General features: G+C 35.8%; 1 protein-coding gene across 3 annotated transcripts in view; it reads left to right on the top strand.

Moving 5' to 3' along the window:
* Positions 1 to 23,001, top strand: part of MAP4K3 (mitogen-activated protein kinase kinase kinase kinase 3) — a 186,230-nt gene that overhangs the window by 75,914 nt on the left and 87,315 nt on the right. For all 3 annotated transcript variants that reach the window (XR_008664688.1, XM_055326973.1, XM_055326974.1), the window contains exon 3: positions 14,665 to 14,755. Coding sequence is in view for 2 of the 3 variants with exons in the window: in XM_055326973.1 (XP_055182948.1) it covers positions 14,665 to 14,755 (91 nt within the window). In the remaining variant the exon portion in view is untranslated. The remainder of the gene's footprint in view (positions 1 to 14,664; positions 14,756 to 23,001) is intronic.

Below are 23,001 nucleotides of genomic sequence, written 5' to 3'. Positions count from 1 at the left end.
TTAAACCAAAGACAAACATAAGGAAAGAAATGATAAAGATTAGATTGGAGATAAAATAGATTATAGAACAATAGAGAAAATCAGGGTAGCTGAAAATTAGTTCTTTGAAAAGATCAACAAAATTGACAGATCTTTAGTTCAGCCAAGGAAAAAGAAGATTAAAATTACTAAAATCAAGAAGGAAAGGAGGGATATTACTGCTGAACTTATAGAAATAAAAAGGATTATGAACATATTATGAACACCTGAATGCCAACAAGTTAGATACATGGGTGAAATGGATAAATTCCTAAAAAGACACATCATTAAAACTGATTCAAGAAGGAGTGGAAAATTTGAATAGACCCATAACAAGTTGAAATTAGTAACCAGAAAAGGGATGTTCCTGGAAAAAACTCAAGAACAGATGTCTTTACTGGTGAATTCTGCTAAATGTTTAAATATCGGTACTTCACAATTCCCTTCCACCCCCAAAAAAGGAAAGGAACTCAGGAACTACTCATTCCAGGAGGTCAGTATTGCCTTGCTATCAAACCAAACAAAGACTTAACAAGAAAACTACAGACCTCCACAAAAGCATAGCAAAACACATCTAGCAACGTATAAAAAAAGACTGTACACATAACCAAGTGGCATTTATCCCATGAATGCAAAATTGGTTTAACATCTGAAAATCAGTTACTGTAGTACACCATATTAATAGAATAAGAACAAAAATCATCTCAACAATGCAGAAAAGATGATTTACAAAATCCAAAACCCTTTCATGATTTAAAAAAAAAAAAACTAAACAGACTAGAAATACAAAGGAACTTCCTCAACCTGATAAAGTGCCTGTATAAAACACCCACAGTTAGCAATCATGCTTAATGATGAAAAGCAAAGATGCCTTTCTCTCATATCAGGGACAAGATAAGGCACTTTCACCATATCTGTTCATCATTGTAGATCTTCCTAGGACAGTTAGGAAAAAGAAATAAGAGGCATTGAGATAAGAAAGGAAAATGTAAAATTATGTTTGCAGGTAATATGATCTTGTATCTAGAAAATCTTAAGGAATCCACTAAAATATAATTAAAACTAATAACAGATTCAGTAAGGTTGCATGATACAAGATCAGTATACAAAGAATCAATTTTATTTCTATATACAAGCAGTGACATTCTGAACATGACTTTGTAATTTTAATTAGAATAGCATCAAATTAAGATTAAGTACTAAACTAAGATTAACATAATAAAGGGGGTCCGAAGCACCCATGAAGAGTCAAGGCACTGAAAGTCAGTAAGGCCCCATTTTGCATTTCACCGAAGTCCACAGGGCCACACATCCATGCAGCACAGTGACCAGTAACTCAGTGCTTAGGGTGGTCATCCGTTTCTGCTGGCATTTATTTATGTTTCTCAACTTAAAGGAATCCTTTATTCCTTAGAACATTTTCCCCAAATATGTAACATTGAAATTTCTAAAAGCATGAATCACTGACTTTTTAAAAGAACACATTTGAAAATGAAATATTTTTACAAAAATACTGTAACCAAATGGTGGGGGCCCTGCCTGGGCTATCACATAGAAAATCATGGTTTTAAAATGTCAAAAAAATCCGTTCAAACATTAAATATATATGTGTATATATATAACTAATGGACAATTTAGATATAAATTTAATAAATTTAATAAAAGAAACATAAGACTTGTACATTGAAAACTACAAAACACTATTGAAAGAAGATCTGAATGGGAGGACCTTCCATAGTTATAGATAGAAGACTTAATATTATTAAGATGGCGGAGCTTGTAAAATTGACACACAGATTCAACACAATTTCTCTCAAAATCCCAACTCGTTTTTTGGCAGAAATTGACAAGCTGACCCTAAAAATTATGGAAATGCAAGGGACTCAGAATTGTTAAAATAGTCTTGAAAAAAAGAACAAAGTTGAAGGGCTTATTATACTGCTCCAATTTTGGAAGTTATTACAAAGCTGCAGTAATCAAGACAGTGTGGTCTTCATTGGCATAAGGATAGACCTATATATAGATCAGTGGAATAGCATTGAGCATCCAGAGTGTTATGGTCGTGATTTTTTTTTTTAATTTTTTTTTTTAAATTTTTTTTTTTAATTTTCATTTTATTTATGATAGTCACACAGAGAGAGAGAGAGAGAGGCAGAGACACAGGCAGAGGGAGAAGCAGGCTCCATGCACCGGGAGCCCAACGTGGGATTCGATCCCGGGTCTCCAGGATCGCGCCCTGGGCCAAAGGCAGGCGCCAAACCGCTGCGCCACCCAGGGATCCCTATGGTCGTGATTTTTGAGAAATTACTTTTCTTCCCCACTTTTTTTTTTTAAATTTCTCATGTGTTTTATTAAAGATTCCAAGATTCCTTTTCTTTTACTTGTTTCTGTTGGCCATTTGTATGCCTTCTTTGGAGAAATGTCTATTCATGTCTTCTGCCCATTTCTTGATTGGATTATTCTTTGGGTGTTGAGTTTGGTCAAAGTTCTTTATATATTTTGAATACTAACCCTTTATTAGATGAGACATTTGCAAATATCTTCTACCATCCTGTCAGTTGTCTTTTTCTTTAAAACCTGTGTATCTCCTGAATTCGACATCTTTTGTGGAGAAATTAATGCATAATAAACAAACCAAAAGATAAACAAGCAAATGAACTCCTCTTTCTAAATAACATCAAGTGAAGTCGTTCTTCACACATATAAAATGGAGATGGGAATCTCAGGTAACTAATGGACAAAATAAAAATTTGCTTATTTATCAGGCTAGTATAACAGACACAAAGCCTGTTTTCAAACAATATTTCTCCCAAGAATGGTGCAGTTGGAAAGTGTCATAAACCCGTCTTTGACTATGGCTTGCTTATATCCTGAGAAACTTTGCACTTGAAAATCATAGACCAGCAGAAACTTAGCTGTGTGTAATTGTATCAGCAAGAGTAAAATATCCTACTCTTGTCTGGAGAATCTGAAGTCATTTTGATACAGAGGAGCAATCTTGATTTACAGGTGAGATGCACAGTCTCAGATAAGGGGTTTCTGGATACATCATCAGGGTATATCTTAACTTGGTAGTTGCAAAGGAAAGAGAACATTGGGTTCACTTTGTAGTCCAGTCCTGAATTAGACCCCTTTACATACAGCTCTGCTTTGCTCTAAGCCTATCACAATGCTACTTCATTTAAATTTCACCTAAACTCCACTCCTCCTCAAATCTTACAATAACTGTTATCTTTTCCTTTGTTTTGTGAGATGGCTGAAGATTCCCCTGGTGTGCAGTCTCCCTCCACTGCCATGCATCAGTAAATCTGTTTATCTGACCACAGGTTTATTCCTGTGGTCTTTAACCCGGTTGGGCTAGCACACTGCCGACTCTTAGAGACTTATTTTAAAAGAAAACTAAAAAAAGAAAAAAAGAAAAAACTAAAAGTAAATCAGGATGAGAGCTCATGGCAGAGCTTGCTAGTAGAACACTTCACCTTCCAGTTCTTAGAAGGTGTTACAAGTACCTGCATCATGAGTCTTGAGTCTTTTTTTTTTTCTTTGTGTGTTTTAAGATCAGTTTTAGAGCCACAAGGAACTCTTTAGGTCATCTTTCTCAGTGGTTGTCAGATGTTTCACAACTTTGAAAACTTTTGTCATAGAAAATATGTGGTGACAGGGAAGTTCTATTTGAACTATCTCTTAAGCCTGACTCTCAAATTTCCTGTTGTGAAAAAGGAGGTACTGCATTTATAATTCACCCACACTCACACATCTTATTTGTGAATCTGGTTCCTCTGATTCTTGGCTCATTGTTTACTTTTTCCACACTAGAAAATAGGATTTAATTACAGTTACCTCTAATTACTCATTCATGCTATTGCTTGCAGCACCAGTTTTTAAAGTAGAATGTAAATGCAGATAACACTGATTAATTAGGTAGCAACTCAGAGAAACTCTCATTTCTTCTAAATAGGGAAACTCATTTCTTTTTCAACACAATGAAATGTATAGAGATTGATGAGCAGGGAAGTTCGTAGTAAGAAGAATTAGGGTATTCTGTTTGGTTTCTACAAGAGCCGCATTTATGAAATTGTAGAGCAAAATTTTGCAAGTGTGAAAGTCACTGGGAAGACCTCATTCCCTGAGTTTTTAATGGATCTCCACAGTTAGGTCTTAGAAATTTTTTTTCCCATCACCTTTTGACATTAATTCTTTCATCCCTGAGAGGTAGAAGAGGTGCTTTTCCCCCTTTATTTTCATCATAGAGTCGAAGATACCAGGGAAATTACTTATCTGGCTCCTTTTCCAATCTCCCTGGAGTGCTTTATAGTAGATCCCTTACTACCAGTTGTTTACTCAGTGCTGCACTGTTTATTGCCATCATGAAGAGAGTCATTGTTACATCATTTGTGATAATTACTTTTCAAAGATTATTCATGGATTGCTTAGTTACTCTTTAATATATTAGAGACATGTTGTGGGCTTGAGGCTGACTATACCGGACAGACTAGGTATTCACACTTTGAAGGGTAATACTCAAAAATTTAAAAAACAAATAACAAAGGACTATTTCATGTATCTACCATTTCTTCCTCATTTCCAGTCCTTTGTTCAGTGGATTTAACTGCATAAGTATTTATTTAGCACTCCATTCAGTTAGAATAGGAGATACAAAGATGGGGTTCTTGCCTTCAAGGAGCTTGTTACCCATTGTGAAAATTAACTAGAGTGTTTATGTAGCAACCAGATTACAGGGATTCACTCATTGAGCCAAGTGTGTATATATATGAATTCTGCCGGCAGGAAGGAATGGGGGTAGCTGTGATTAGAGAAACTTAATCAGGGCAGCCCCCGTGGCGCAGCGGTTTAGAGCCACCTGCAGCCCGGGGTGTGATCCTGGAGACCAGGGATCGAGTCCCACGTCAGGCCCCCTGCATGGAGCCTGCTTCTCCCTCTGCCTGTGTCTCTGCCCCCCCCCCTGAATAAATAAATAAAATCTTTAAAAAAAAAAAAGAAAAAATCACTTCCCAGGTCAATGAATAGCTGGCTTTGACTGTTTACTCTGTAAATGCTCTAGATAGGGAGTATCTAGGCAAGATGCTATGTGAGGGAACATGAATAGAACAGAGTTGCTCATCTATCCTGATTCTTTGGGTGAGTTCCGTAGAGATTGTGAGGTTCATTTCGCTTGGTATAATTAGGAAAGGGAACAGTTCAGTTGAGCCTCCAAGACTGGCTGGGATTTTGCTAGCTATAGGAGAATGGAGCATATTTCATATGAGGGTCATGTGAAAGCAAAGGTGATGTTGGCCTACTAGGCCTGTTTGGGAAATAAGACCAGAGTGATATGCTCTGTTTGGTTATGGTTGGGAAATAAGATGTGAAAAGCAGATTGATAATAGTTAATGGAGAACTGTAAATAGTAGCCCAAAGATTTAGACTTCTCCCTGTGGACTGTGGGATTTTTTTTTTTGTTTGTTTGTTTGTTTTACAGATTAGTACACGGGTCACTGTAGATTCAGAAGAGAGACCCTGTGGGTAAGAAGACCTATTACAGCATCCACAGTTGAGTGGCATGGAAGGCAGAGCTGCCTACATGAGATTTTAGTCTGGAATAGGACAATAGGACTGAAACATGACTGGCAGGTTACTATGGAGAGGTGCCCTATACATCCAAATTGAGGTCATGGGGAGAATAGTTTTGCTATAATGTTTTGATTTTAGAGACTGATATTTTCTTAAGTTTTATTCAGCTCTGGTTTATCCCTATATAGCCTCGGGATCGGGAGCCACTAGAAAATTATATTTTTAAATCAAGCTTTACGAGGGAAAACCAGAAAGTTAGAGAGTTTGAACAAATTCAAAGTTTGAGAACTATCTCTAACAATAGGATTGTGGCTCTTGTTGGTAAGCATGATAAAGAAGGAGAAATCATTGCCCATTATATTCTTCACTATAATCACTACCATGATTTATGTTTCCTTTTTCTGTTCTTACTTCAGAATGTTTTTCGAGCTTACTACAGGCCCACTTTATATAAACTCTAGGTATGCTGCTATAACTTTTAATGAAGTAGGAAGGATATAAGCCAGAGGACTTGTACTGAGAATTCACTTCTGAGTTATGGATATCTACTTTATTTTGAATCTTCCATGAGAGCTATATTGATAAACCAGGCTCTCCAAAAAAGAGCTGGATCCAGGTAAGAGAAAAGGACCTAGCAGGTTAGTCAGGAATTTCAGGTTAAGCTACTACCTGGAGACCATCTGTTTATATTGGGAAATGTTTTCTCAAATATTTCTTTAAAATGAAAAGGGAGTAGAATTTTATTCTTTGGGTGTGGGAAAAAAAATCTTACTCTTTTTATGTATGTAGCACAGACACAAACACATGCATAGTATCTGTGTCATTAAAATTTTCTTGGGAGAGGCCATTAGGAAAACAAGATTGTTGCTTGTTCTTTTCATGTTATATCCAAGAATAATTGCCAACAACATTATGAAGTTTTCCCCCAGTGTTTTCTTTTAGGAGTTTTAGGTTTTGAGTTAAGTCCTTAATCCATTTTGAGTTTATCTTTGTGTGTGGTGTAAGATAAAGATCCACTTTCATTTTTCAGCATGTTGATATCCAGTTTTTTCCAGCACTATTTATTGGAGAGACTGTTCTATCCCCATTCTGTAGTCTTGTTGCCCTTGTTCAAAATCAATTGGCCATATATGTGTGGGTTTATTTCTGTGCTCTCTATTCTGTTTCATTGGTCTGTATGTTTGTGTTTAAGCGAATACCATTCTGTTTTAAGTACTGTAACTTTGTAGTATGTTTTGAAATCAAGAAATGTGAGGACTCCAGCTTGGTTCTTTTTTCTCAAGATTGTTTTGAATATTCAGGATCCTTTGTGATGGTTTCATATGACTTTTAGGATTGTTTTTTCTTTCTCTGCAAAAAATGCCACTGAGATGTCTGCACTGAATATATAGATCACTTTAGATAGTAAGGACACTATCCTTACTTATAGGGATAACAATATAAAGTCAATATAACAATATAAAGTCTTCCAGTCTATGAATATGGGATATCTTTCCATTTATTCATTTCTTTCAGCAGTATTTGGTACTTGTTAGTGTACAAGTCTTTCACTCCCTTGGTTAAGCTTATTTCTAAGTATTTTATTCTTTTTGGTGAGATTATAATTGAGATTTTCCTTAACTTTTTTTTCAGATTATTCATTGCTTGAGTATGTAACACTACTAATTTTTGTGTGTTTTTATATTCTGCAACTTTGATGAATTCATTTTTTTAGTGCTTACAATTGTCTTATGAAATGCTCAGGGTTTTTTTTTTTTTTTTCTAACCTATAAGATCATGTCAACTGTAAACAGATAATTTGACTTATCCCTTTCCAGTTCAGATGTTTTATTTCTTTTCCTTATCTCTGGCAGAGGGCATTTAACATGATCCAGGGTAGGTAAAGAATAAAGAAATATGAGAATTCTTTTTTTTTTTTGCCAGGGGGTATATGAATTATTCTTAAGTAAGAACTACTTATTTTTAAGTAATACCAATTACAAAATGGTTCTCCCATTTTTATTTTTTCTGATGAATATAATTTTAATTTTTTTATGTTCAATTGGTATTTTGATTGGTAATACATTAATTCAGGAATTAATTCATGAGTCAGTTGCAGTCTTTACCATAGTAAATTCTTCTATTCAAAAGTGAAGTATTGGGGGGCGCCTGGGTGGCTCAGTCAGTTAAGCGTCCCCCAGGATCCTGGGGTCCTGGGATCGAGCCTCACATTGGGATCCCTGCTCAGCGAGGTGTCTGCTTCTCCCTCTCTCCCTGCTCTTACACTTTCTCAGTCAAGTAAATAAATAAAACCTTAAAAAAAAATTTTTTTTTTTAAGGTGAAGTGTTAGAGTGCCTAGGTTGCTTGTTTGGTTAGGCATCCAACTCTTGATTTCAGCTCAGATCATGATCTCAGAGTTATGAGATTGAGCCCTCTGTTGGACTCTGCACTGAGTATGGAGTCTGCTTGAGGTTCTCTCTCCCCCTCTCCCCACCTCCTTCACATTCACATGCTATCTCTTAAAAAAAAAAATTGAAATGTCTTTCCAGTTTTTGGAACTTTTATCCCCCAAAATGCTTTATTTATGGCCTACACATTTGAAAGCTTATCCTTAGGTATGTATTTTTTTAAAAACATTTTATTTATTTATTCATGAGAGAGAGAGAGAGAAGAGAGGCAGAGACACAGGCAGAGGGAGAAGCAGGCTCCATGCAAGGAACCCGATGTGGGACTTGATCCCAGGTCCCCAGGATCATGCCCTGGGCCAAAGGCGGGCACCAAACCGCTGAGCCACCCAGGGATCCCGCTAGATATGTAATTTAATTTGATATATTCTAATTTGTTAACTTAGGATTTAAAATTTTTTTCTGGTTGTTTTTTCTTTCTTTCTTTCTTTTTAAATAATGGTTGTTTTCCCAATTGATTTCTGTTTGCTTGCTTTCCAGGAATGTAATCATATATACTGCAAATAATGAGAATTTTGTATCTTTACTATTTATCCACCTTATTTTTTTCTCTTGTGGATTTTAGCTGCTTAGTACTTGTAGAATTATTCGTTGACTCATTCATATTCAGTGTCCCAACATGTGTTAGGGGACATAATGAATAAGTAGACATATAGTATGTTAGATATGGTTAAATACTATAGAGAAACCAGAGCAGTAAGGGTGTTTGTGGAGTTGTGATTATGGGTTGCTGTTTTATATAGGAATATCAGAGAAGATCTCACCTTGAAGGCAACAGTTGAGTAGAGACCTGAAAGAAGTGAGAAAGCAACCATCTGGGTGGAAAAGAGCTCTTCAGGTAGTATGAGTAGAAACTGTAAAGGCTGAGAGTCAGGGATCCCTGGGTGGCGCAGCGGTTTAGCGCCTGCCTTTGGCCCAGGGCGCGATCCTGGAGACTCGGGATCGAATCCCACGTCGGGCTCCCGGTGCGTGGAGCCTGCTTCTCCCTCTGCCTATGTCTCTGCCTCTCTCTCTCTCTCTCTCTCTCTCTCTCTCCTCTCTCTCTCTCTGTGTGTGTGTGACTATCATAAATAAATTAAAAAAAATTAAAAAAAAAGGCTGAGAGAAGCTTGTTATGGTGTTCAAGGAAAAGCAAGGAGGACTTCTGTGGCTGAAGTAGAGCAAAAGGGGAGAATAGTAGGAAAAATAATGTAAAATTGTAAATAACAAATCCTACTGGGTGGTCGTAATAGCAGATAATGGTAATGAGCATGTGTGAAGCCTTGTTCTAAGTATTTTAAGTGTTTTTCATCTAATCCTTACAATAACCTCAAGGGGAGGTATTATTATCTCCATTTTATGAGGAGCCTGAATTCAGAAAAAGAGAATATGAATGAATTTGCCTAAGATCATACAACTAGAAAGTTGTAAAATCAGGTTTCATAGATCAGTATTTTGATTCCAAAGTACATATCCTTTATCATGACAGTGTGCTAGATATGGTGAGTCCAGTACAAATTTTATGCCCCCTGTACGTTTATTAAAGTCAAGGAAAGTCTTGTTCATTTCTAGAACTCTACCTATAGTCTCTAGCACATTCTCTTTTACATAATACTTGGTGCTCAGTGTATGGTGGTGGTTGAATATGTTCTCAGGAGAGACTATCCAGAGAATAACTTTATCCAAATTAAAGCATTAGATATTTTCACAAATAATATATATATATATATACACATAAATGTACACTCACACACGTAGCTCTTCATAGTTATAAGTTGGAAGGTAAATCATCTCTTACAAGTTGAGAAAACTTGCCTTTAAAATCTTAAAAAGTGATCATTAAAAGCATTATTCTAATTTGCTCTGTTACTGTGTTAAATTACTGTTGATAATGAAAATTATTTCATCATGACATTTGTCAGCTTATTAGGGTTGTGAAGATGTTAAACATTTAGAAGAGAGACATAAAGATAACTAAAGGAAAATAAGAAAGCAAAGTAACAAAATAGGGAAATAGGAAACAAAATAAGAAAACAAAGGGAAATTGTAGATGACTTGTAAATTTATGTTTACTTCACAGGGACAGAACTAAGGAAATAGTATATACAATTTACAAATAAACTAAGACTTGGTTCCCTGAAAACATGAATGTAATGGACTGTTGGTTCACCTCCCAATACAGATAATCCTTCAGTTGTCCTGGTTTGGTTTTCAAATAACCTCTACTTCTATTTAGTGTAAAGAGACGTGTCAGCTGCCTTCATATAAAGACTTAGAATTACATGCATAAGCTGTTACACAGAGCAAAATGACAGTTCTGCCTCCCAACCATTAGTTCTGTTTTGACAGCTTCACCGTATTTATCCAAACAACGGTACATGTATAATTCTTTTATTGAATTTTTGTTATAATTTTACTAAAGCAGGTGAGTAGTTTATTAATGCAAAATGCTTATGTCAATGTAAGAAGAGTAGGTTTTATAAATGTGGCTAGTTTACACCAGTGAAAATAATTAGGTATACCAAAATGGCAGTCAGTTGAATATGCATTCAATTTAAGATTATGTATTATTTTGTCAAAAAAGAAAGAATTTTATGAACTGTTGGAAATGCAGTGATTGTCAGTTCGAATCTAAAAGGCAAGGAGGTATTAGAGGTTCTGCGTTTCATTGTAACTTTCACCCCCATGACATTCAAATCTCCTCTTTTATTCTCATACATATGGCTAAATGTAGCTGTTTACAGGCAAGCATTATCTACCAAATAGAGAGAAATGCCTATAATCTGGTTCTGTACTCTATCAAATAGAGGGACTAATCTTGTTAATCCATGAAAACATTTGTGAAGCACCTACTATGGTTTGGACAACCTTTTTTTTTTTTTTTTTTTTTTTTTACAAATGGATGGTAGTTATTATATCAGCATAGGATAATGTTTACTATAATAACTAGAACTTATAAGTGACTTAATATAATAAAGTTTTATTTTAAGTTTATGTAATAGTTCAGTGCAGATGCTTAATGTGTTGGATGACTTTGTTCCTTTTAGTGACTCAGGGACCCAGACTTCTTGTATTTCCTAGGGCCTCACAGTGTTATGTAGTTTGCTTATAGGTAAATAAATAGTGGGATAAGTACATTTTACTTTTGCTCACTTTGCATTGGCAGGAACTAGTCTCTTGGGCACATTAGTGTTCACCTTGAGGGGAGAGTTGTCTTTGCCACCAGTAACTTCTACACAATGGAAGGGAGAACACGGATTATTTGTGAATGGCTAGCCAGTTCTGTCACAATAATAGTAATGGTGATAGTAATAGTGTATTAGTTTCCTGTGGCTACTGTAACGGATTACCACCAACTTGGTGCCTGGAAAAGCACAATTTATTCTCTTAGAGTTCTGGAACTCTGAAATCCAAAGTGAGTGTCACTGGTCAAGATCCAGGTGTCAGTAGGGCTGCATTCCCTCTGGAGACTTTAAGGGGGATTGTGTTTCCTTGTCTTTTCCAACTTTTAGAGCTGTACTCCCTGTACTTCTTTAATTCTTCGCCTCTTCCTCTGTCTTCAAAGCATAATATTTTGCTTCTTGTCTTCTTATACTCCAGTCTCCCTCTGATTCCCTCTTGCACGTACACTAGTAATTACATTTAAATAATTCAGGATAATTTCCCTATCTCAAGTTCCATAATTTCATCACATTTGCCATATAAGGTAATATCACAAGTTTTAGGGATTAGGACTTTTCTACTTTTGGGGCTATTATTTAGCCTGCTGCAAATAACTAACATTTATTGAACACTAAATATATGTCATGTTTATTCTAAGAACTTCTCAAGTCTTTGTATTTTTTTGTTTACTTGGATTTATTCGTGATCTACTCTGCTTGTAGGCTTGCCTGTTTTTCTCAATTAGGGTTTCTTTCTGTCTTCCTGTCTGCCTACCTACCTGCCTGCCTGCCTGCCTGCCTTTCTTTCTGCCATTTTTTGGCAGATGTATTCTTCACTTTAATGTCTAAAAATTTAATCAAAAATCCTAGACTTTCAGAATTGGAAAGAATTTTTAGAGATTATGTATCTAGCCTAACCATACTGTTCTACAGTATCCAATTAAGTGTGCTATTTATTTTGGGTGGGGGTACCTGTTTATTCTTTGTAGTATATTTCTCTGGAGCTTTGAAGAAAGTACTTTAAAACTATTAGGCTCTTTTGGATTATTGCCGTATAGAAACTCTTTTCTTTTTTCCTGCCCAAATTTGGCTTTTTCAATTACCTTCAAAAATTGAACTGTGGGGCTCCTGGGTGGCTTAGGGGTTGAGCATCTGCCTTCTGTTTAGGTCATGATCCTGGGGTCCTGGGATCAGTCCCTCATCAGGCTCCCTATAGGGAACCTGCTTCTCTCTCTGCTTATTTCTCTGCCTCTGTGTGACTCTCATGAATAAATAAGTAAATAAAATCTTTAAAAAAAGATTGAGCTGTGGATTTTTTTTCTTTGAAAATGTTTTCCCACAAAAATTTGAATTTAACTTGGGCATCATAGTCACATAGAAAATGACTTCATAGGAAAATAGGAAGCACTTTGGTTTAACACCTTTTCCTGGGAAAGATGTAGTTGAAGACTTAAAGCCATTCACAGACTTTTGTTAAACACAGAAGTAGCAAATAAGCAATCAGTTGTATAAGCATGGTTAATAACTGGTTGAAATTAAACCAAAAAACAGACATTTTTGATTTAGAGTCAACATGTAGAAGAATTATCTTGTATCATAGATTTATTTAGGCAACAGTTTTATTGCTTACATATTAGTTGCTAGGGATACAAAAATGATTAAGGCGTAGTCCTCTTGGAGGATATAATATTCTAGTGAGAATGTAGCCATTCAGACATTGATGCAGTGTCATATGTGCAAAGATCATAGTAGAAGATGTGACGCTTACAGTTGTAACAGAAACCACAACTCAAGGTAGTTTAAACAGTTCAGGGAATTTATTGATCACGTGCAGGTGTATCTGAAGCTTACAGAGACAGATGAGGCTTGCTATAGAGGCTTTGTTCTAAAGCTGGCTCCCTTTAAATTGTGCAGTGACTACCCCCCAGAAAGAGAGTTGCTATCCTTAACCATCAAACTACAGTCCTAGAGTTTATTCTGACTGGATTAACTTTGATCTCATGTAACCCCTTCACTGTTTCCAGTCAAGTACAATTGAGAGGAAGGTGAAGAACTTTCAAAATATTTAGTATATCCCTTAAAATTGATATTAGTTTATTTGGCTTTTTTTCATTCCTAATTAGTTTTTTGTTGTTATTTCTAACTGGATTTTTCTTAATATAATGAAAATCAGGAATTCTTAATGGTGTGAAGTAAACTCAGAAGAGGATTGTAGTTCATTCAGTGGTTTTCTTCTGAAATTTTGGAAGCATAAAAATTTCCTGTTTTTCTTCCTTTGGAAATCTTTGATTTTTGTACTCACTTCATTGCTGAAATTAAGAACCTGACATACTGTCTTTTCTCTGTTACTTCTTCCCTTGTAACTGGGGCAGTGAGATGAGTTTTGACACTGGCTTCAAATGGTTCATGGGTAGGCTACTTTAAGTCTCAGTTTATAGTAGGAAAATGCCAAGGCAAGAAAATCTCAGGGCTTCCATAATGACCTAATAGGATTTGTGCTGTAACTTAGGAAACCTTTTTCCTTACTTTGCCACTAATATATATTTAATCAGGCTGTTCATAGTATATAATGCTTTAAAAACTGAATTAGTGGTGCAGAGCTACTTTCATTTAAATGATAAGTACTTCCATTTATTCTTCATAGTCTCTGGTTCACCACATTTGCATTCACTGTAGTTCTGTTTCTCTCTATCACAAGTGTTCTTTCAAGAGCCAGAGCATGTGATACTGCTATAGGATTGCCAGATCTTATTTTGAAGAATTTGGGCAAGAAGGGAGTAGAAGGAGAGAGATTATTTACTAATAGTCCCACCAGGCTAAATACAATCCAGTTCTGCATCCCAGTACAGTAGGAACAAGGCCCTTGCATCCAGGAGAAGCCTGTGTATGTGGGCCATCAGGTAATCCAGTACTGCTGGAGTGTAGGTCTCACAGCTCAAGAACAGTATTTGATACTCCTGGTGTATACGGGTTCCTACCCTAACATTTAATTTAGCACAAGCTAAAATTGTACTAAAATTGTGCTAAAATTTTATTAAATGTTATTTGGTGATGAAAGAAAAAAGCCATGTATGTTTTCCAGTGGATTATATGATGATTATATCCAAGTCATAATACTAATAATAGCAAATGCTTATATAGCACTTACTCTGTACCGGGCACTGTTCTAAGCATTTTGCATATATTAGCCCATTTAACTTTTCCAACAGCCCTATGAGGTAAGTTGTTATTTTTATCCCCGTTTTACAGAGGATGAAATTGGCACATAAAAGTCAAGTAACTTACTCAAGTTCACATAGCTTAGTAAGAGACACAGAGTTAGTATTTGATTCTAGATAGTCTAGAACTAGAGTTCAGACTTTTAATTGCTATGCTTTCTGTCAGGACTGAAACTATAGTAAATATAACATCAACATTATTATGTTTTCCAACAAATTGACATTTTGAACCTTATCTACTATATATTCAACATGCTTGTTTTTTATTCTAGGAGAAGACTTTGCAGTTGTACAGCAAGAAATTATTATGATGAAAGACTGTAAACACCCAAATATTGTTGCTTATTTTGGAAGCTATCTCAGGTACATTGTTTTGTTTCCTATCACCTGATACATTTAACAAAATAAAATTAGCTCTAATCATATGTTTTATAATTTTATTTATGTTTTGAGGATAGAGGATATTTTCATGTGAATGAAACTTATTTCTGACCTGTTTATGTTCATTCTGTGACCAGTATCGTCTGATTTTTCTCTTGTACTCTGGGGAATTCGGGATGTGGTTTAGTGAGGAGGCTGGCAGGTAAAAATTGACTCTTAATGGTTAGTCTTCCTGTGATAGCCTAGAGATCTAAACATGCCATTCATTGCCCCTTATTTCTGGACTTGGGTGGATTTAGAAATTCAGGAGCACTCTAACTGCTAGGGTTTTAGTAGAGACTTTTTCCTTCTTTTGTGCTTCTAGCCTCAGGGTGTACTGCATTATCCCTTCCCTTCATTTTGTCCAAAGGACTGGGAACTGTAATTATTTCACTGACTTTTTACTTTCCCAGGTGATAAAATAAACTTAGACTGTGAATTGTGGCCCCCTGTTTTTGGTTTGGCGGGACCATGCTGGGTACCCCAGGTTATAGTCCATCAGGAATGACCCCGAGGTCAAATCCTGTTTTTCTGTTCACTTCTGTGTGTAGTTTTGAGCTGAATGCTGTGACCTAGTTATTTTTAATATTCCTCCTTAAAAATTGGATTGAAGAATGTTTTCTTATGTCTTAAAAAAACTCAACATTTTATTCTGTTATACTGTAAGCTATATAAGGAAGTAGCGTACTGTAGCTTCCATTGTCTTATGATCTAGGTACAAAAAACCCCACTTCTCTTCTGATGGAGGCACAGCATATGGAAAAGACAGAGCAGTTCTGCCTTTTTTCTTGCCAGCTTGCAAAGAGCCAACCAGACCAGCTCTTCTTGATTCTAACCACTCTTTTTTTAAAAAAAAATAATAAAAAAATATATTTATTCATGAGAGACACAGAGAGAGAGGCAGAGACACAGGCAGAGGGAGAAGCAGGCTCCATGCAGGGAGCTGGACGTGGAACTCCATCCCCGGGTCTCCAGGATCATGCCCTGAGCCGAAGGCAGCACTAAACCGTTGAGCCACCAGGGCTGCCCAATTCTAACCACTCTTGAACAGTTTTGATTGCCCCACCTTCATTCAGATTGAAGAGTGAGTTTAATGGAGACTTCACTTAACATAGGGATGGGTACTACCCTCAGGTCAATGACCGTTAATATATTTTGAATGGGTTCTATAACAGCCAATTTAAAACCACTTTAATGGTGAGTGGTTCAAACAGAAACACAGTTTCTGCATCAATTTTTATTTTATGGACAGACTCAGCACAGGCAATTACTATATCAAGTCAAAGAAACAGCCCCCGCCCCCTTCTTTTTTAAAAGGTTTTATTTAAGAGAGAGAGAGAGTGAGTGGGAGAGATGGGGAGAATCTGGATCAAACTCTGTCCTGCACAGATCCCAATGCACGGCTTGATTCCTTGACCATGAGATCATGACCAGAGCTGATACCAAAAGTCAGGCACTCGACCGACTGAGTCACCCAGGTGTCCCAGAAACTGATTTTAAAATCAGTTAAGTTAAAAAAAAAAATCAGTTAAGTTTGTAATAAAAAGAATTGATTACTGCCATTACATTAAAACCATTAAAATCATCACTTCGTAACAATTTATTTTATTGTTACTGGTCCTAACAAAATGACCTACTTGTATTCGGCTGAGAAGCATCACAAAATGTTTTTCTCCTCCCAAGGGCAAACAAGTTGTTGATCTAAGGGTATTTCTCAAACATGGTCTGAATCTTCTGAAACTGTGGGACTATTCAAAGCCTAATTTATTATTCCAGGATAGCCCCATCCATATATATGGCAACCTTGGTCTTTCTGCCATGGAGATGATAGCGCATAGGTTAGTGAAGAGCTTGAGTTCTGGAGTCAGATTGTTTGGGTTGGTTGAGTCTTGACTCCATCATTTATTAACTGAATGACTTACAGCAAATTACCTAACTACTCTGAACCTCCATTTCTGCATCTATAAAATGGGGATAATAATAGATACATGGTGTGATAGCTACAGGATAATGGGTAAATATATGTAAAGTGTTAAGAATAGTGGTTAAGATATAATGGTTCCTAATTACTAACCTCTATTACTACTACTTTTGCTATTACTGCTTCTTAAGTGTTACGTTAATATCTCATTTGATCTTTTCAACAACACTGTTATCAGTATTACTTTGGTAGATACTATTTCCATTCTTTAAATAAGGTGCTTGAGAGAGTTTAATATCAAGTATTTAGTTTACAGTCCAATTGCAAGTTACTGACAGAATAGAGTTGTAGTTCTCTGTAATATTGTGCTCGTGGAAGAAAGATTGACTCAATCTTTCTTTCTTGCCGAAAGAGCTAACCAAATAAAACTCCACCCCCACCCCCTAAAAAACCCCTAACACTAAACTAAACTGGACATTTGTCTGGGCTACTTAGATAAGAGTCTTCCTGTACAGATTAGGCAGCAAAAGATTTGTTCTTATTACCCACCAAAATGTGAATTCCCCTTGAGTTAACCTTCACGTCTAGACATACTACGAGCAAATTAGGTTATGCTTAACAAAAATTGTGTTTTCTCTTAGATTTCAGGAGATGTGTATTCTGACTATATTCTGAATATCTTTTTTAATGTAAACTTTTTTGGGAGCATAATGTACATACTGAGGGTACACAAATTTATGTTTTGTGTATAGCTAGGTGAATTTTTTTAAAGGGTACTTTTAATCCAAATGTAAGACTACACAGAGCAAAATTGCCCGGAAACCAAAGTAAAACAGCAAAATTGGACTCATTTTTTTCAATAGAGCTGTCTGTTAGTTTGGACTTGTACAATCCGACATAGGAAATGCAGGTTTAAATAGATGTTTTATTCTGTAACTGGTGTAACTGATGAAAGTGATAGGAAAGCAAACAGTAGTATAACAGAACAGCAATTAATTCTTTCCTTCTCTAGCTCTTTTTTTCTATAGTGATTCTTCCCTTTTTTTCCTAATTAAAGTCCAGACTCAGTCAAATTTGGAATGCAGAATACTAATGATTAGACTTCCAGGTATTAGAGCTGGAAGGAACTAAGAGATATTGTCACTAGGCCCACTCTTTTTACTGATGAGAAAATGGGATGCTGCATCAGATGACTTCTTTAGGTCATTCAAAGATGGATGGATCTAAACCAGGCACTGGTTTTAACCCAGGATTTAAACCAGGCTCTCTAGATAGCTGATTGGCTGTCTACCATATTACTCAGCCTGGGACGGCCAGATTTCATCTCAAAGGGAACATGGTTTCTTGGATTCCTTCTCTTTACCAAATGATTTTACCGAAGACAAGGAACTTGTTTTTTTTTAACTTGATACAATCCCCCTAAAATATATACTGTTCTTAGCAACTTCCTTCTTACTGCCTTTATAGCCTATTATAACAAATTTAGACAAAAAAAATTTTGAGGTAATTGAGCTAAATTAATAAATTTCCCCTTCAGGAAATCAAACTTATCCTATAAATTTACTGAATAGATGATCAGCATATAATTAAGTTCAGAAGCCTCTTTTATAATAGAGTAGCTATGCTCATTTCTTGAAGAAATCCTGAAACTGAGCTCCTCAAAAACAGGATACCTAGTGTTATTCTTAATAGGGCATTCCCTACTCTTCTCTTCAGTATCATTTAAAGTCTGTGTCTGTTAAGAGCCTAAGTACCTATACTGTACAACAAGGACTGGATAGACAAAACTCTCTAAAGTTTATAAAAGAAAATAGTCCTGGTTTAGGGCATATTTTTTTTGTAGATTTTTTTGTGTATATGAAACAGCAGATTTAAATTGTCCTAGACCTATTCTTCCCAGTAGACTTTAACTGTTGCTTCTTTTAAGTGAGTAATGACTCTTTAGGTTCCTTCTAAGCATTCCTAGCCCAACATATCCTATCAGAACAAATTAAGAAAATTGAGACCGTTCTCTCCAGTTTGAACTCTTAAAGCTGCAGTTGAAAAACAACAGACACCCCTCGAAAGATAAGCGAATAGATCAGAACTTTGCATGAGCATAATTTATCTCATAACATTTGTAAATCACCACCATTTTTTAAAAAGTTTTATTTATTTATTTGAGACAGCACATGTGTGAGCAGGGGGAAAGGGAAGGGAGCCTGGTGGAGGACTCGATCCCAGAACCCTGGGATCATGACCTAAGCCAAAAGCAGACTCTTTTTTTTTTTTTTTTTTTTTTTCAAAAGCAGACTCTTAACTGACTGAGCCACTCAGGCATCCCAGATCACCACCATTATTAAAAAATGGATGTATATAGAGTGCTATATTGGTTTCTGGAGATGTAAAGACTGATAAAACACAGCTCTTGCCTTTAAGGAGTTCTTAATCTAATAAAAGAAATATACACGAGCAAATAATTGCAACAAAATATGCTAGGTGCAATAATAATTTCCACATAAGACCCAAAGTGGTGAAGATGATAGAAAAATCTAATTTTGTCAAAGTGAGGGAATCCGAGAAAGCTCTATGAATGATATGATTCCTAAATATTGAGTGTTAAAGTATTAGTGGATGTTTATTATAGCATGTGTATGTGTGTAGAAAATCGTAATTTCTGGCAAAAGAAATGCATGCATGAAAAAAATCATGAAGTGCTCAGGAGACAACTAATAGTTTCATATTAGAGCCTAAAGGGAAAGGGTGTAGTAACAATACGTAAGGCTATAGAGATGTGGCCAAAAAAGAACTTTCTATCCCTTAATTAGGACCTGTAGGTATTGAGCATCTTTGCTAAAGGTTGTAACACAGTGATAAATTCTTTGGAGAACGGACCTGATGTGTAGGGGATTGAGACAGGGATTTTATTTATTTATTTATTTATTTATTCATTCATTCATTTATTTATTTATTTATTTATTTATTTATTTATTTATTTATTTATTTATTTATTTATTTATTTAATTTATTATAGTACCTTCATTTATTATAGTACCTTTATTATAGTAATCCAGGAAAGAGGTGGCTGTCTCTTGAGTTATATAGAAACTGGGAGAATTTTTTTTTCCAGAGCCTAGAGATGGAGCTAGAGAGGGAAACCACAGGATCTTAATAGCTGGAAATGCTTTTTTGAATGCTCACACTATGGAAATAAAGATTATAGTTAAGTTCACTTTAATTTATACCTAGCTACCCTCTTTTTTTAAAAAGACAACTTTTAATTCGGGGATGTGTTAGATTTACATCAAAGTTGTAAAGAGAATACGAAGAGTTCCTCTCAGTGTTCTCTAATGCTGACATCTCACAGAACCATGGTGTATTTGTCAAAACTAGGAAATCAACGCTAGTACGATACCATTAGCCAAACTAAGGTACTTCATACTGATTTCAGCGGTTTTCTACCAGTGTTCCTGTTTTGTTTTTAGTTTTTTGGTTATTCTCCCACAAACAACATTTGTTTCCTTCAAGGGCAATAGGAGGAGTAGTAATAGCAGTTACTTCAAAGGCCATATAGGATAGTTAACAATTTCCTTAACCTCTCCTAGGTGCCAGTAGCACCTCCCCAGTTTTAACAACCCAAAATGTCTTCGATATTGCCAAATATTTCTTGAGGGACAAAATCACCCTCAGTTGAGAACCACTGCTTTAAGCAAAAAAATTGATGGAACTCTATAATGAGAATACCTCTTTATATCAGTGTTGCTATGGTGTTTCCTACAGAACATTAGTTTTGGGGATGCTGATACGTGATTTGAAACAAGTGGATCTATGGAATAAATAATTTGGGGAAGTAGTGGAAGTTTTATTTCTTCTTCCTCTTTGTTCCTTTTTTATCCCTTTCTTCCTCCTCCCCTTTCTCTACCTCCCCAACTTTCACTATCCCCATTCTTCCTTTCTTTCTTATCTTTTGTCTCCTCTCCCCACGTTCTTCCTTTCCTTCTGGCAACAACCCCTGCTTCACTGCAGGGTTTCTTAGAGCCTTTAATTTACCAGTGTCATTGTTAATTTCCAAGAGAAGACTACAGTATGTGGCATTTCAAAAACTGGTTTAACTTTACATTGTTTTTTAAATATTTATTTTTAAGATTTTATTTATTTGAAAGAGTGTATGTGCAGTGGGGAGGAGTAGAGGGAGAGGGAGAAGCAGGCTCCTCCCTGAGCAGGGAGCCTGATTATGGGGCTGGATCCCAAGACCCCAAGATCACGATCCTAGCCAAAGGCAGGAACTTACCCGACTTAGCCACCCAGGTGCCCTATACATTGATTGTTTTTAAATGGGAACTATACTTCATGTAGGTTTGCTGTCCAGTCACCCATTCTTTGGAAATTAGTAGATTGAACTGGGGGCTAATTGTTAGGTATAAATATAGATAAATATGTATCTCTGAATAAAGAACTACCCCTTGTTAATAGTTAAGGAGATAGATGAATTACCTGTAACCTTTTGGAAGGCAGTAGTTTTTGCATGTCTGTTGAAAAATGCACTGGGGGCACCTGAGTGGTTCAGTCCGTTGAGTGTCTGACTCTTGATTTCAGCTCTGGTCATAATCTCTGGGTCATGAGATGGAGCCCTGCATTGGGCTCCATGCTCAGTGGGGAGTCTGCTTGAGATTCTCTCTCTCCCTGTCCCATTGTGCCCCCCCACATACATTCTTTCTCTCTAAATAAATAAAATCTTAAAATAAAAATGCACCAAAATATTTTAAATTCAGTTCACATAAATATCCTATATTAAAACAACTAGCAGTTATTAAATTTTTTATTTTTCACATTGACAGTTACGGTTATAAGCTGAATTATTTTTGCTGAATATGGTGGAGTAGCTATTGGCAAATGCTTTTGTTCAGCAAGATAACCCACAGTTAAGTATAGATATGAGGGGACTGCACTGTGGGGGCATGGATGGCCATCCCATCTCAGGGAGAATGATTTGGTATGCCAGTTTCTAGCAGATATTCTAGAGCTGTGGATTCTTGGTCATCTTGCTCACATTTTATTTTACTTTTTAAGTTATGTTATATTTGGGCAAAATATATGTCTGTATTGTCTAATCAGTTTTAAGTTTGTGATGTGTTACAAAGTATGGGAAGATTAAAAAGTATGTTTTAGAAATTAAAAGATTGTCAGTTAAGTGAAATAGAATTAGTATTAGAATGTTAGTTCCTATATGTTCCTAGTAAACATTGAACTAGAAGATTAAAATAGTGAACTTCCCGTTTTATTTATTTTTCTCTTCCTTAAAAGAGAGACAGCTTTACAAAATAAGAGAATTCTGAGGAAATTTAATACCTATAGTGATACCTTGAATATTTACCTCAGTGGTTAACTGTAGCTGTCTAGGGACAAAGATTTTTGGGATGTATTGGCCTGCATAAAATGGGCTGATTGACTTGAGTCCTTTCCTGTTAGGCAGATGGCTTGGTGAATGACTAAAAGCAGATGCAAATTTGTCATCAGAAGAGGGACATTCATGCAACAGATGGAAGTCCTTTTTCTACTAGACTCTGAATATTCAACCTTTTTTTGATAATACCAGACTTAACTAAATAGAATGTTATATAAATTAAAAGTATTTTAGGCACCTTAAAAGGTAAAGAGTATATATGTAGTATATATTTTTTCAAATCCTGATTTTTTTTCCTTTAAGTTTGGAAAGTCATTTTACATAGAATGACTAGAAAATTATGCTTTTAAGCAGGATGGGAAAAGGGAATAGAACAGTGTCAAGTAGAGGATCAAGAGATAGTGAAATATGTATTACAGAGAACTTATTTCCTGTGTCTGTTTTCTCTACTGAGGAGAATTATTTTCAAGTTGCAAAGGGTAGGAAAAGCATTACTACGTAGGGATTGAAGCACGAGATAGGTGAGATAATTATAAAACAGCTAGACACTTTAAATGAATATAAGCTTTTAGACTTATATAAATTGTATCTTGTTATACTGAAAGGTTAACAGATAGGATTGGTATCCATTATCAGTGTCTTTTGACGAATAGGGGAGACACCAAAATATTAGGGATTGGCAATGACCAATTTGTAAAGGAAAGAAAAAGGTGATTTCTGCAGAGTAGACTGTTAAACTTGATCCCAGTCATCAGCTCCGACTAGGATAAATTATTAAGCAGATAATTAGCATTTATAGGAAAGAAGCGATTAACATGACTTTAGTAAGAAGTCGTTAGTCAATTCCATCTCTCTTTTTCTTTCTTAAAAAGGAAAACGCCAATT

The sequence above is a fragment of the Nyctereutes procyonoides genome, unplaced genomic scaffold, assembly GCF_905146905.1.
Source record: "Nyctereutes procyonoides isolate TBG_1078 unplaced genomic scaffold, NYPRO_anot_genome, whole genome shotgun sequence".
In the NCBI taxonomy this organism is placed as follows: domain Eukaryota; kingdom Metazoa; phylum Chordata; class Mammalia; order Carnivora; family Canidae; genus Nyctereutes; species Nyctereutes procyonoides.
The sequence above is the reverse complement of the archived record's forward strand: the minus strand, read 5'-3'. Positions and strand labels throughout refer to the sequence as shown.